Source organism: Manacus candei, unplaced genomic scaffold, assembly GCF_025592945.1.
Source record: "Manacus candei isolate 608988 ecotype Guabito, Panama unplaced genomic scaffold, ASM2559294v1 h1tg000028l, whole genome shotgun sequence".
NCBI lineage: Eukaryota > Metazoa > Chordata > Aves > Passeriformes > Pipridae > Manacus > Manacus candei.
In genome coordinates this window covers 35,711,968-35,726,149 of record NW_026138076.1, presented here as the reverse complement: position 1 = coordinate 35,726,149, position 14,182 = coordinate 35,711,968, and the positions used below count along the sequence as shown (strand labels likewise).

At 39.1% G+C, this 14,182-nt stretch overlaps 1 protein-coding gene across 9 annotated transcripts in view; it reads left to right on the top strand.

Moving 5' to 3' along the window:
* The window catches only part of PDLIM5 (PDZ and LIM domain 5), a 126,635-nt gene extending 113,213 nt beyond the window's left edge, over positions 1-13,422 (top strand). For 4 of the 9 annotated variants that reach the window (XM_051789762.1, XM_051789763.1, XM_051789761.1 and 1 more), the window contains 4 exons: positions 3,857-4,037; positions 5,073-5,193; positions 9,222-9,337; positions 9,962-13,421. In XM_051789762.1, the coding sequence (XP_051645722.1) occupies positions 3,857-4,037; positions 5,073-5,193; positions 9,222-9,337; positions 9,962-10,051 (508 nt within the window). In that variant the 3' untranslated portion in view covers positions 10,052-13,421. Of the gene's footprint in view, positions 1-3,856; positions 4,038-5,072; positions 5,194-9,221; positions 9,338-9,961 lie in introns of all 9 variants that reach the window. The other 5 variants (XM_051789766.1, XM_051789767.1, XM_051789769.1 and 2 more) reach the window with 3 other exon arrangements.
* The last annotated feature ends 760 nt before the right edge of the window (positions 13,423-14,182 follow it).

The following is a 14,182-nucleotide window of genomic DNA, read 5'->3' as shown; positions in this document are numbered from 1 at the left end:
GGTATACACACTTTTGGGATGAGATTCATCTGATTCCTTGAACAGTTTGACCTGTATAATAATTCTGTCTCTAGTATGCTGACCTTTTTGTTCCCTGGGCTTTGAATTTGTGTCTAGTAAATAATATGCAAGCAACCATTCACTTTCCTTTTTGTTACAGTTATTTTAGTTTAAAACCAAACATAGAAAATTGACTGTGTGCTGCATCTTTCCTGCAAGAGGCTTCATTGCCTTTTACAGCACCAGTGGTTTAGCAGGGTTTGCTTATGCTCTGTGCTGTGGGGTCTCACAGCATAGCTTACAGATGACTCCTGAGCAGTCAACCTCTCCTCTTGACCCTTAAATCACTCTCTGCTACTCCCCACTTTCCCGCTTCGATCACCATTAAAAAAGAGATGAGCTGCTGCCCTGTAAGTAGGGGAGTGTATTGTTCCATGGAGCAACAGTTACTCTGTAGTGGATACATGAGGAGAAACTGCAGAGCCCTACTTGACAGTACTTAAGCCATTGTCACCTATTGTAAGTGACACCTTTTTCATGAGTAGCTACTGATACCTACGTCTAACTTCTTTGTAATTTGCTGGTGATGTTTAAATTCTTCATATGTTAAATGCCTACTTGATTATTAAAAGCAAACATTCTTCCATTGGAGGATGAGTTGATGTGCATTAATCAATGCCAAATATGCCTTATGTTCACAGCATACAGTGAATTTGGAAGATTGCAGTGGCATTTTAATTCAAGTTTTAGCATAATTACACTTCATGCCCTCAGTGGTAGTATTACCTATGAAAAGGTAGGAGGAGGATCAAGTGACATTACATTGTACATCTGTTTTGAGAACAAAATGCATTCTGGAGTTGGTTACTTTACACTCAGGCATAGAATAACCATGGCTGGTCAAGGCAAAACCTTTCATAGAGACACCTTATAACTTTTTAATATATCTTTAATTATTCATTTAGTGATTGTCTGAAGGTTCCTTTTTTTTCCAAAGCTACATTAAGTAAGCTTTTCTTTCCATGTAGAATCAAAGCTGGAGGCAAAGTAAATTTCTCTTGATCTGCTCGCTGTGACGATCTGGCAGACTTCTGGCATTTCCTGATAAAGACTTCTGGTTCCCAGGCAGTCTTACCAAGTTCTGCACTGCAGAGTTGGCTCTTTCTTTGAAGTCCAAATGTGTTTTCACTGGATCTCCACTGAGAACATACTCTTTGGCATGTCTGCTTGTAAATGATGATTTGGCTTTCCACCTTTTCATAAAGCTTAATTGTTTCAAAAGGCAAAAGGGAAAAAGTACAAATGGTGCTTCCCTTCAGCATCTCTTGTACACAAATTGTATACTGTGGCATTTTGAGGTGAGGAGAGGAACACAATTCCGAGACTATAGACTGCTGTATGGTTAAATGTAAAGTGAATGGCCTACCTGCCAGATGTGGAAATCCTTTTGATCTCTCTACTGCCAAATTTCAGTTCTGACTTGCTATCATAATATAAGCCACATGAGAAACTAGATTATTGGCATACTAATATAATACATCACGACCATACTGATGAAGTTATATTTAGCTACAAGTGTAAAGACATTGAAATTGCACTTATATTCCCTGTATGTTAATTCTCCTTCCAATTTTTCCCAATATCATTGCTACATGCAGAGCCCAGATGTTTGAGGTGACTACCAAATTTCTGTACATAGTGATCCTTTGGGGCATAAGATTCTGTAAATACTCTCATAAATAATCCTTTTTAAAATATAATCCCTTTTAAAATAAAATCCCTTTTAAAAAATAGTAAATAAGCGACTAGTTCGTTTTCATCTGTGAGTTCATTTCATGCGGCCTAGATGGTATTGTCAGAAGTTTGTTCAGAAATGTTTAACATGTCAAAGTAGCCTGGGATAGAGGCACATTCATAGCCAACTGTTGCCAGTTGGGTCATCTCATTTCCCATGTGGATGGTAGGAGCATGGTTTTTTAGCAGTACTTTTAAAAATATGTTCTGGTTGATGGAGGCATGTGGGATTTTTATTGGGTTTGTTTTTAAATGGAGAAGGAATGTTGAAGCCATCTGCAGCCATCTTCCTAACATTTCATCCCCCTATCTCAATGTGACTTCCTGTCACATTGCATGAGTGTGGGCATGCATGCCCTTTACTCAAATTGGGACTCTTTTTCAAATTAATACAGTAAATAAATACCTTTCATTGCTGGAAACTATCATTTTGATGGCAAAATTATGCTGAGACTGGGAACACCTCCAAGTTCTGAATATCATGTTTTAGTGTATTTTACGTGGCAGGTGTTGGTTTGGGGTTGTTTTTTTTTCCTTTTCTCCACGTGCTTTCGGGCAGCTTTTAGGTTGCAGGTATCATTAAGCTTCAGTATCAGCTTGACATGTTTAAACTACAACCTGATTGAAAGTAAAATTGTATTTAGGAAGTGTTCTTCTGGACATGTGTGCACAGGGAGCCAGTCTGCTAATGGAACACCTCATAGACATTGTGCAGGGCACAGCCACAGCTGTCTGGAGACTTTGGGAAAGGAACTCTGTAGGTGCACTCCCAGGCTGTTCCCCATCCGTCTGGGGTCCTGCGCACTGTCCTGAATGGCTAACCTCAACATGTCAGAGCTGTAAACTCTGGAGAGCTAAATGCAGCAGATGTAAAAATTCCTTCCCCTCCTGTTGCTAGCACACTTGCTTTCCATTGCAGAGCTAACTGAGCCTATCATTTCGGTGCAGATGGCCAGAAACTCAATACTACCTAGATCCGGGAGAGCCTCTTTGGTGTCAGCCCCGTGTTAATGAATCTCTTAAATTAGCCTGTGCTGACACGGCGCACTGAGAGCACTTTGTTGTACATAAGGGCTTGTATTGTTTGATCAGTACATAACTGAAAGGGCATTGATGTAAAAAGGTGCTTGTAGAGCAGGGAGGGTATCGGGTTAGGTCAGTGTTTGCACTGCTCAGGCATCCGCTGGGAGCAGGGGGCTGGAGAGCTGCGCTCAGCCCCAGCTCCTCCTTAAAGGGCTACAGGCTGCTCTCTCCAGGAGCCATTTTTCACTGCATTCTCTCCAATAATCAGAGGTGAATAGAAGAAACTGTCTCAGATTACATATATGTTCATCATCTTACAAGGCCTTTGAGTTATCCTAAATCTGTTTGAGTCCCTTGTTTTTGACTTCTCATCCTATTAAAAATACATAATGTTACCAGAGAAATTGTAGAAGAGAAATAAAAATAATTATCCTCTACCCTTAATGAAGGTACCCTCTGTTCTCTCCCTGCTTATATTCCTATCTTGAAGTCAACATAAGCAAATTTCAAGGTGTTTTTTTGGGGGGGGGTTGTTTGTTGTTGTTTTTTTCCTGTTGTTTTCTTTTCGTTATTGCTATTGCTTTGTTCATATAAAAATCTTACACGAAAACGTTCTTGTAGCTTACTTGATTTCCAAAAAAATGTCTAGCAGCAGGTGGTGATATTAGTACCTTACACTTCTTTTTTGCAGTGAAGTATTAGATCAGAAAAAAGTGATGCAGTTCTTGAAAGAATGACATCTTTATTGGCCTTAGAAAAAAACAGGAATTCTGGTGAGGGAGATAAACTTGAACCACAAAGATCACCTGAAACCTGTATTCTGGAAGGTTGAGTGTTAGTGGGACCTTGAAGATACCTCACTAAAGTAAATATGACCATTAAAGAAGTTAGCATGCTGAATATATTTTCAGATGAATATAGAGACAGTGGTATATACTGGTAGTAATGACTCAGAGGTATTGTAGATTAAGTCTATTAGCAGCTTTCGCTGGAGCCAACCTAGGAGTATTTGCTGACAATATCTCTTCTTTCCGATCAGAGGACCCTTTTTGGTGGCTTTGGGAAAGTCATGGCATCCAGAGGAGTTCAATTGTGCCCATTGCAAAACCTCCATGGCTTACATTGGATTTGTGGAAGAGAAAGGGATGCTGTATTGTGAGGTCTGCTATGAGAAGTTCTTTGCCCCTGAGTGTTCAAAGTGCCAGAGGAAGATCCTCGGGGTAAGTGACCAGCAAGTGGCCTGTTTTTTGATGGGAACAATAACAACAGTGTTCAGTGAGTCTCTGCAATGAAATTCTCTTTTATCTGTCCCAGTCTGCATTCTTTCAAACATACTCTTAACATACCTTTTTAGCTCCCATCACATACAAATTATGGTTTTGGCTCTTCTAATGTTGAACCTTTTCAACCTCTTTGAGAAAAGGTGCTGTAGTCTCCTTGGCTCTTCCAAGTTCAGCTCCTGTTTTCATGAAGCTGTTCTGTAGCTGTTTACCAAATTTTCTGATTACCAAATTTTCTGGTTACCAAATTTTCTTGAGCAAAATGTTTTTAATTGGCAGCTTTTGACAGAATGGGGGCAGAGGGGAAATAAAAAGAAATAATCCTCTTAGCTGAGCTGAGCATTGAAGAACACAGTGGTTGGCTAGATGTGAAGTACTGAAATATTCCCAGTGGTAATGCAGATAGAAAGACGTGTTATCCTACTCGGCACTGATATTGCTAATTTGAGCCTGCCAGCTGATCGGCCGCTGTTTTACTGCAGACAGCAACGTGTCTGGATTCTTGTGTAACTGGGGTCATGCAGGGCGCTGGCAGCACAATTCTCAAGTCATATTTGGCACTGTAGCATCTTCCAAAACAACACAGAGCAGTCATAATTTTCTGTGTGATGTCTTTTGATTAACTTCACAGACTTCAGAAGGCAGAGATGCTGCTTTTCTTATTTCGGGGGACTGTTGTAGGTGAGATCCTAATTAAAATTAAATAAGTGAACAAATGAGTTGTTAAACCAATCCAACTCTACGCTGAACCTTCCAAAAACCCCGAAAGATTGCTCATGAAAAATAAGTAGATGTACCATAAATAAAGCACCTCATTAAGTTTAACATCGCAGAACTTTTGTGCACAACCCACTTTCAAAGTAGCAGTAGGAAACAAAGTATTCTTGAAATTAATCAAGTGTGGAGGCATGGTTACCACAATCTAGTCATCACATCAAAATAATGTGTTCATAACACTTTTTCTAATCCCCACAGGAAGTAATAAATGCTTTGAAACAAACTTGGCACGTTTCCTGCTTCGTGTGTGTGGCCTGTCATAACCCCATCCGCAATAATGTCTTCCACTTAGAAGATGGTGATCCCTACTGTGAGACGGGTAAGAAGCAACATAACCAAAGTTTACTGCAGCTGTGTGGGGAAGCAGAGCTCAATAAGGCTGGGAAAAAAATAAATTCTTTTTCTCAAGCCTCACATCAGAACTGCCCCAGCAGATTCATGTAACTTTGATATGTCGATTCAAAGTAGCAACAACTGTAGACAACACTTTGGGTTTGCATCAGGAGAAGCTGATGAAGATTTCTTCATCAGCTTTGACAGCAGCAGGTTTCATGTCACTGATTTTACCTTTTCTTGTGAAGCCCTCAGCTGTAGGTATCAGCGATACATCAGAGTGTTAATTTTAGGGTGACTTTCTAGTTTAAAATAATCTGAAGTTTATGTAAATCTGCTTATTTACTAAACACAAGCAAATGCCAGTGTAGTAATACGTTTTACTCTGAATAGCCTCATTCACAGCCTGAGGGACTTCCAAGAGAAAGCAGTCTGTCCAGGTAGTTTTCTGCAGGATCAAGGATAACATCTGTTGTACATACACTTGGGATAAAAAAAAAAACAAACAGACTGTCAGGAAAAATACGGTGAAACAATTATAGCACTCGAAAGCCTGATGAGCAGTATTACATGAATGATGTGGCTTAGAAGTTCAGAGGGATTCTGGATTGGTTTTTAGCACTTCCAGCTAATTATAACTTTTTTTATAGAATCATAGAGTGGTTTGGGTTGGAAGGCACCATAAAGATCATCCAGTTCCAATATCACATGCCATGGGCAGGGACACCTTCCACTAGATCAAGTTGCTCAAAACCCCACCAAATCTGGCCTTGAATACTTCCAGGGATGGGTCATCCACAGCTGCTCTGGGAAACCTGTTCCAGTGCCTTACCAACCTCACAGTGAAGAATTTCTTCTTAATATCCAATCTAAACCTGCTTTTTTTTCAGTTTAAAACCATTCCTCCTTGTCCTGTTTCTACATGCCCTTGTGAAAAGTCCCTCTACAGCTTTCTTGTAGGCTCACTTCAGGTACTGTAAGGCTGCTGTAAGGTCTCGCTGAAGCCTTCTCTTTGCCGGGCTGAACAACCTCAACTCTCTCAGCCTTTCTTCGTAGGAGAGGTGCTCCAGCCCTCTGAGCATCTTTGTGACCTTCTCTGAACTTGCTCCAGCAGGTCCATGTCCATCTTATCTTGGAAGCTCAGTATCTTGATGCAGGGCTCCAGGTGGGGTCTCACCAGAGCAGAGTAGATGGGGCAGAATCCCCTCCCTTGTCTACTGGCCACTTCTCTTATGATGTAGCCCAGGATACTTTTGGCTTTCTGGGCTGCAAGTGCACATTGCCAAGTCATGTTGAGCTTCTTGTCAACCTATTATTATTAATATGAACAGTTTTTATTTATGTTGATTTCCTAATTTGCTTTCCTACCCCTCTGGCCTAGGAAAGAAAGAAATAATTTGTAAAACAATTCCTTTTAAAATGGAAAAGAGACAAAAATGTATCAAAATTATCTGCTTTCACACTGCATGCTGTTTACATCTGTGTTGGAACTGACAGTTGGACCCTTTTTATCGTTTTCCTTCTACTCTTAGGAGCATTACAGTTTAACTAGAGGTAGAAATGGATTGACCAGGAAATGACTTAGCATGAAATGCTGATGACCTCTTTGGAGCTAAGATTTCCTTCTGGGCTGATCCCACAGTTGTTTGCAGCGGGTGCCATGGAGAATGCTAGGTGCTGTAAGGATAAAGAAAGCAGGCAAAATTTATCCAAAATTTCTGTTGTCAGAGCAGCTTTAATGAGGTGTTGGCAGATACAAAAGGACACAGTAGGTTATTGCTAACTTGTTGACACAAGTAGGGGAACGTGTTGCTCCTATTGAATCCGTGGAGCAGCAGAGGATACGGGTATACAAGCAGCATCCTCCAATGTGACAGCATGGTGAAATTTCATCCTGAAGCAATCTGAAGCCCCTAATCCTGGAACCATTTGATGATTCAAAAATAGTACTGGAGGAATCAATAACTCCCCTTTGGGTGGAAAGCTTGTGACCGGGTTTGTTCTGTTAAGGTTCAGTTCTTGTTCCTGCCACTAAATAATCCATATGTCATGCGGTGCATTGATTTGTGCTACTGTTACAACTCCTGTGCACAAATGTGCGTATTTCAATACTGTGACCCGGAAAAACTGTGATAAAATGTCAAGTATACTACGCTTCTTGCAGAGTTTATTTCTAAGATAGAAAGTTGCTAGCACAAGTTAATGTAGACACATTCTGTGAGGTGTTATTGGCAGCGATACTTTGTAATGGCTCTGGTTCTCTAACTAGATGTTAATTTGAAATATATTAATTCTTCAAAGACTTTCAGTCCAGCTGGAGTTATGAGTCTAAGACTAATTTTAAAGAAATAAAGAGTAAATGTCATTTCCAACTTTCCTGCTTCCTAGTGTAAAGGAGGGTTCTAATTTTAAATCTCTATTTGAAATTATAACAGCATCAGCTATTAGTATTAAGGGTGTTTAATCTGAAAAATGTTCTGGGCTTGGATGTCAGGGCTAAAATTAAATTAAAAGTCCAAATATCTACAACTTTGAACTTTTTTTAAGTGCAGAGTTAGTAACCTAGTTTTGAAAATGCAGTATGCAGGAAGCACTGATATGTCACCAGATGAGAAGTCTTACTTGGAAGACTTCTGTGGTGTCGCAATTCAAGCATGCAAAAGCAAAAGAAAACTGATGCCCTTCATTCTGCCTTATCTATTGCCCTTTCTTCAAAAGAAAAGCGAATAAACTTATCAACACAAACCACAGGCCAACTTCTAAAGGGCTTTAACTCCTGGCACCAGGAAAATATCAGTAAGATTCTGTGCGAACGCAAAGGCAAAGACCTGAAACAGTATGGTCAGGAGATCACGTCCTTCAGGGGTTTTGCACAAGCGCGTCCTAACATTTGATATTTTTATGGTCTTTCTTCTGCTTAAAACATTTGCAACTCATCCCAGTAGCATGGATTAATGAAGGTGATCAGTGAAGCAGCTTCTTGCCACTGGCAGCCAGAGGGCTTTGCTTTTCCAGAGCACTTGTGTTTCCTATCCTGTTGATACGTCTCCTGTGATAGTGCGTTTTGAGGGAGATCATCACACAAAACACAGTCTCACTAAATGAAAACAGGACTTTGCTCTTGGACTTGACACATTTTATAATCCTCCACTGACTCTGCTGCAGTAAGCACTAGAACTTCAGCAGATCTGTAGCAGATCTGTATAATCTAGAGAGAAACAAAATCCACTTCTACCCCTTTTCTCATTCCTTATATATCTCCTTTGAAAACAACCCCTGGCATCTAATTTCTCTGTCAGAGCAGAGTGTTACTATGGCAGTAACACTTACTTACTGGTAGATGGAGTCCAAAGCTTCATTATGTCTGTCAGTCTGTAGTTCATCTTACAAAGACATAATGTTTGCATGATGTGTGCTGATCCCAAATGCTCTCATGCACGAATGCTGTTGTCTTCTGTGCAGGAATAAATCGTTTCCTTTCTAGAATGGGGTGTTCGAGAGTTGAAATAAGTGAAAAAGACCAGACAACTTGAGGTGAAATTTAGACCTGCACAGGTGGGCAGCAAAGGAGTGACTTGCAGCCCTTGAGATGGGGCAAAAGCAGTGTCACACACCAAGACTGTGGGGATAGGGGTGAGTTGTCAGTGCCTCCCACCCAATTTTATACATGTATTTTGTTCTCTTAGTCTGCTCTGCTCTCTCTTTTTGAAGCTCTGCTTGGTTGAGAAATACGAACGGTTCAGTGCCATTTGTTTTAGTCCCTGCTGCTCCCTGATACTCCTAGAGGAGTTTTTATCTGCTAAGTCCAGGAAGCCTTCAGAGGCTCCAAGTCAATCCAGTGCTTAAAAATGAATGGTGCACATACACTTCAGAAAGTCTGGTCGCTAATAACCATCCTGACACCCTAGAGATACTTTTTGTTAAATGTAATAAATATATTGCCTTTCAAAGTTTTCAAAGGGTCAGTCTTGCTTTTCTGCATATGCTTTAAAATCTGTTTGTATCTCTTTGCAGATTATTATGCCCTCTTTGGTACCATGTGCCATGGCTGTGAATTCCCCATTGAAGCTGGAGACAGGTTTCTTGAGGCTCTGGGCCACACTTGGCATGACACTTGCTTTGTATGCTCCGTAAGTAAAGCTAGTCTACATTTTAAACAAACCTGTGGCAGCAGTGCTTGTGCTAACCTGACCAATATGGGAGTTAACAACTCTAACCTCTTTCAATCCCCTGGGCCCAAACAAAAAGTTATTTGGAAGGTGTGTTGCCTTTGGCACAGGTCCAAGAGAAGTTGTCCTGGATTGCAGCCATGTGTCCTAGCATTTAACCCATGACGTTTACTTCTTTGGAGAAAGTGTTGGAGGTCATACAGGAATGGGCTGCGTTTCCAAAGTAGCAAGAGTGCTTTTGACATAAAGACACTGTAGCCAAGGTATTGCCTGCTAATATTGTATGACCAAAAAAAAACAACCAACAATCCTAATCTTAATGATTGGGTTGGGTTTGTTTTGTTTGTTTTGTTTTTTAATGCTGAACCTAACTCTGCTCCCAGTTAGAAACCTGTTGTCTTAAAGAAAGATTATGCTTACCAACCACTAGTATTACATCAAAAAGAGTATCCTTAAGAAAAAGGTAATTCTTATTCTTTTAATATATTTGTGCATATAACAATACCATGATTTGGCATTCTGAATAATTGTGGTGAAATTCATCCATCTGAATTGGGTGATCTGGTTTTTTTTATCCCATTTCAGGTATGTAGTGACAGTTTGGAGGGCCAGACTTTCTTCTCCAAGAAGGACAAGCCACTGTGCAAGAAACACGCTCATTCTATCAACATCTGATGCTTGGAGCTCATTGTGTGTAACAAATGTACTGAGCAGAAAGGTTAAAATGTCCATGTTCAATAATCGGTTAAAATTATTTATATACAATTTTTCTAAAATGGAAGACAGATGGGGAAACTTTCAGAGGTATTGTAAACTAATTTTTCAGAGCATTTATCATTAAGGTTTTGCTTCATAAAAAGAGAGGAATCAGGAATTGCACCCAAGCCAAACAATTAGAGTGCCTTTACCTCTACACTTGGCACATTACTGTACTAGTTTCATGATTTTATGACCACATTTATATCTGTTTCAGTATGAGAAGTGAAGTATCTATAAAAATAAATACCTGATATTAGAAGTCTTGGTTTTGCTGCTCTTGAACAAATAAAAGGAGATTGGATTCAGCAATCCAGATCGCTTTATTGCAGTGATGTTTTTAAAGTGTGTCTAAAAATATTGCAACTAAACTCCATTAAAAGGGACACAAAGCAAAGGTTACACAAAATTTATAATTCAGAAACTAATATTTTTATCTGATATTCATATACATAAAGCCTCCTGCAACACTACATGTACCTGTGCCTTTGCACTTAAATTTCTGATGGGTTTGCAAGGGACAGAGATTTTTACAAAGCAGTTAAGTGGGCCAGTGGCTATACTGGTGAAAAAGAATAGTTTAGAAGATGCCACTTAGAAGAAAACATAAATGGGATGCTCTTCCTTAACTCATGTATTATCAGAACACTGGCCAAAAAATCCTGCTGCTGAAGGTGTGCTGACAGGATGGAAATGTCAGATCAGATCTTACAGGGATTTACACTCTTCTGTTTGCAGTTCAGGTTTTAGAAAGCTTTAAGTGCCTTTCTCCTTTAAGGAAAGGGGAAATTGCACTGAATCTGTAGGTGTTTTATATCCAGAATGTGAGATTCTGGTATTGAATGAGGACAACTGCTGAAGTGCAAATGAGGACATTGTTTTTCTCTCAGTACATTCTTTACCATGTAGCTCATGAATATGTATATTGGTGGTGTGCCAGGTAAAATACTGAAAATTTAACTTTCTTGCTCAGCTGTTTTGATTTTTATTAGTTTGGGTTTTATTTCTCTCTTTTCTTTGAGATGTAGGGAATATATTGTTGAATAATACTACATTGAGTTAAGCAGCCCAGTATCTCAGATCTTGGAAGGGAGCAGAGAGACAATGCTGTCATTATGCATTTACTGTGAGCCAGGAGACTAGCCAATTCTGTGGCTTAATATGAATTTTGCATCCACACAGAGAGTCAGCACAAGGCCTGTGCACCAGCTAAGTCCCTACTTAACTTCAAATTAGGGCTTAAGTGGTATGGAGCAACTGTAAGCAGATAGGGAAAAGGTGGTGCCCCTCTGCACAGGGTGAATTTTGCTCCAGCAGAATTGCACAACAGAGAAGGGGGTCCTCTTGGGATCAGAGCAGATTCCTGAAGGAAACTGAATTTACATACTATTTTATTCAGCTGAGATATCAGGGCTGAATTGTTAGTCTTTAGTACTCTGTCTAATAGACATTAAAAAAAAACATTTAGTGTTGTTGTTGGGAGGAGGGGCAGAGGGGGGAGGGTGTCTTGATACAAAGGACAGTTTTATCCATAAAACCATGGGGAAAAATCACAAAAAATCACCATGGTTGACTAAAGCAATTGTAATGAGGAACATCAGCAAAAGAGGAGAAAAGAAAACCAAAATTGCTGTACTTAAATATGAAAAGATATTTGACTTTCTTATTAATTCAGCAGGACAGGTTCACATTGTGGGGCTGTTTCACTTTATTTCCTGAAGTTGTTTTTCTTCAATACTACCATGTTTCTTTTTTTAAGTTCTGGTGGTACAGAAGAAATTTGGTAAATTTGGTAAATATTTGTAAATAAGAAGAAATTTAGTGGTACGGTATAAAGCTGTTTAAAATGTTTACACTCTCGTTGATGTACCCTTCTGTGAGTTTGGCTGAAAATCAGAAGGGTAGAAGCAGACTGGACAAAATACAGTAATATATAAGCCAGGTTGCTTTTGAAATTAAGTGGAATGTGGAAAAATGAAACCTGGAGACTAGGTTTCAGTGGAACTATATTGCACATGTGTGAGGAAAGAGGGTGGAAATGCACAGGATAAGGCCTTCAGTAATTTCTGCAATTCAAACCTTGCTATTTTAATGTAAGATAGAAACTTCTAAGTTTGTCCTTAAAATCCAATTAAATTTTGTTTAGTTTCATAATTTTAATTGGAATTGTATTTTTTAATCTATGTGCTCTAGGGTTTGAAATTTTTCAGTTGTTAATGAATTTGAGGACAAAAGCCTGAAAGGCTTCAATAGAACTGCTTCATGTAGCTGCTTTGCCTTTTAATTTCTGCTTTTATCTGTTTGTTTAAAATTTAAAAGGAAGCATAGAGTCACTGATACATAATGAATATTTAATGGCTTTACCAAATTATATAAATCAACTAAAAGGAACATAATTTTTATCGTTATTTTAATAAGTGAGATTATAGTAGAGCACTTTATAATAATGCCATATTTCTCACTGAATATTTATTACTTTTTTTTTTTTTATTTAGAACTATTTCATCCTGGTATCTTTGTATTTTGTTTTATTTTTAAGCCTGCCTTTACCTCTAGGATCTTTTGGGGTGTGAGTGTGTGTATGTGTGCATGTTTATATATACTTTCTCTATACATGCACACATATACATGTACATTGAGAGACATACATATATACGTGTATTTGAATGCAGACTTGACATAGCAAAAGTCAACACAGTTCCATCAGTGTGGGATTTCGTGAGACTCCCAAGTGTTTTTCATACAACACATGTATAACATTCATGTTTTGAGGGAATGTTAGAAAGTCAGGAGAGACGTGTTTGTAACATAACTACTGTAGCTTTTTGCATGCATTTTCAGTCAGTAATTGTTTTTCTTCCAAAACTGCCTATAAGAGAATGGGGCTTAACTTTGTTTGAAGGTAGAAGGTCTTTGTAAGTGAATAATTGATTCACAATGACAGTTTCAGCATATTGTAACTAAATAATTCCGGATTATGTGTAAATATAAATGCTTAATATAACATGCAATAAACATAAAAGCAAAAGTTGAATTGTGTTTCAGTGTGTATTGGTCTGTTCAATTGTGTACCTAATTCTTCACAGGGCTACTTGCATCATCTGGCCATGTGAGCTGCTTTGCAAACATTATTTTATGCTGATCTACTAGCTGTTAAGTCTCGGTGATTTCTTTGCTTGTGTTTAATAATCTTTGGCATCAAATTTTGGCTGTTCACATTTGCAAATTTAATTATGATTGAAAAACATAACAAGCAAATAAACCCTACTCAAAACCTGAAATTCTCTATCTGTCCTCAGTTATTTTGTGATTGTTGGATGTTTTCTTTTCCTGAATCATAGTCAGTTAAAGAAAGCCATGATTGTATACAGGAATAGATATCATCTGAGCTGCTCATTCTTCAGGGTTGGTTTTCGGGTGGTTTTTTGTTTGTTTTTTTTGTTTGTTTGTTTGTGGTTTTTGTTTTGGGTTTTGTTGCTGTTGGGGGTTTTTTGTATTTTTGTTTTGTTTTGTTTTGTTTTTAGAATGGAGTTTTGTTTTACAGAAAAGGACCTGGGGGTCCTGGTGGACGCCAAGTTGACCACCAGCCAGTGATATCCGCTTTGTGACAAGGAAGACCACCAGCCTCCTGAGGTCCATTAGGCAGAGCATTGGCAGCAGATTGGAGAAGGTGATCCTTCTTTGCTCAGCCTTGGTGAGACACATCTGGAGACCCGAGTCCTGTGCTGGTCTCATCCGTACAGGAGACATGGCTGTACTTGAGTAAAAAGCTAGGAAGATGATTAAGGGCATGAAGCATTTTTCATACAAAGAGAGGCTGAGAGAGCTGGGACTGTTCAGCATGGAGAAGAGAGGGCTCAGGGGAAATTTCATTTATACAAATATCTGGACAGGGGAGTCAAGAAAATGGAGCCAGACTTGGTTCAGTGGTAGATAGTGACAGAACAACTGTGAGGATGGTCAAACACTGCCACAGGTTGCCTAGAGAGATTGTGGAGTCTCTGTACTTGGAGATACTCAAAACCCAACTGGACACAGCCCTTGGACTAG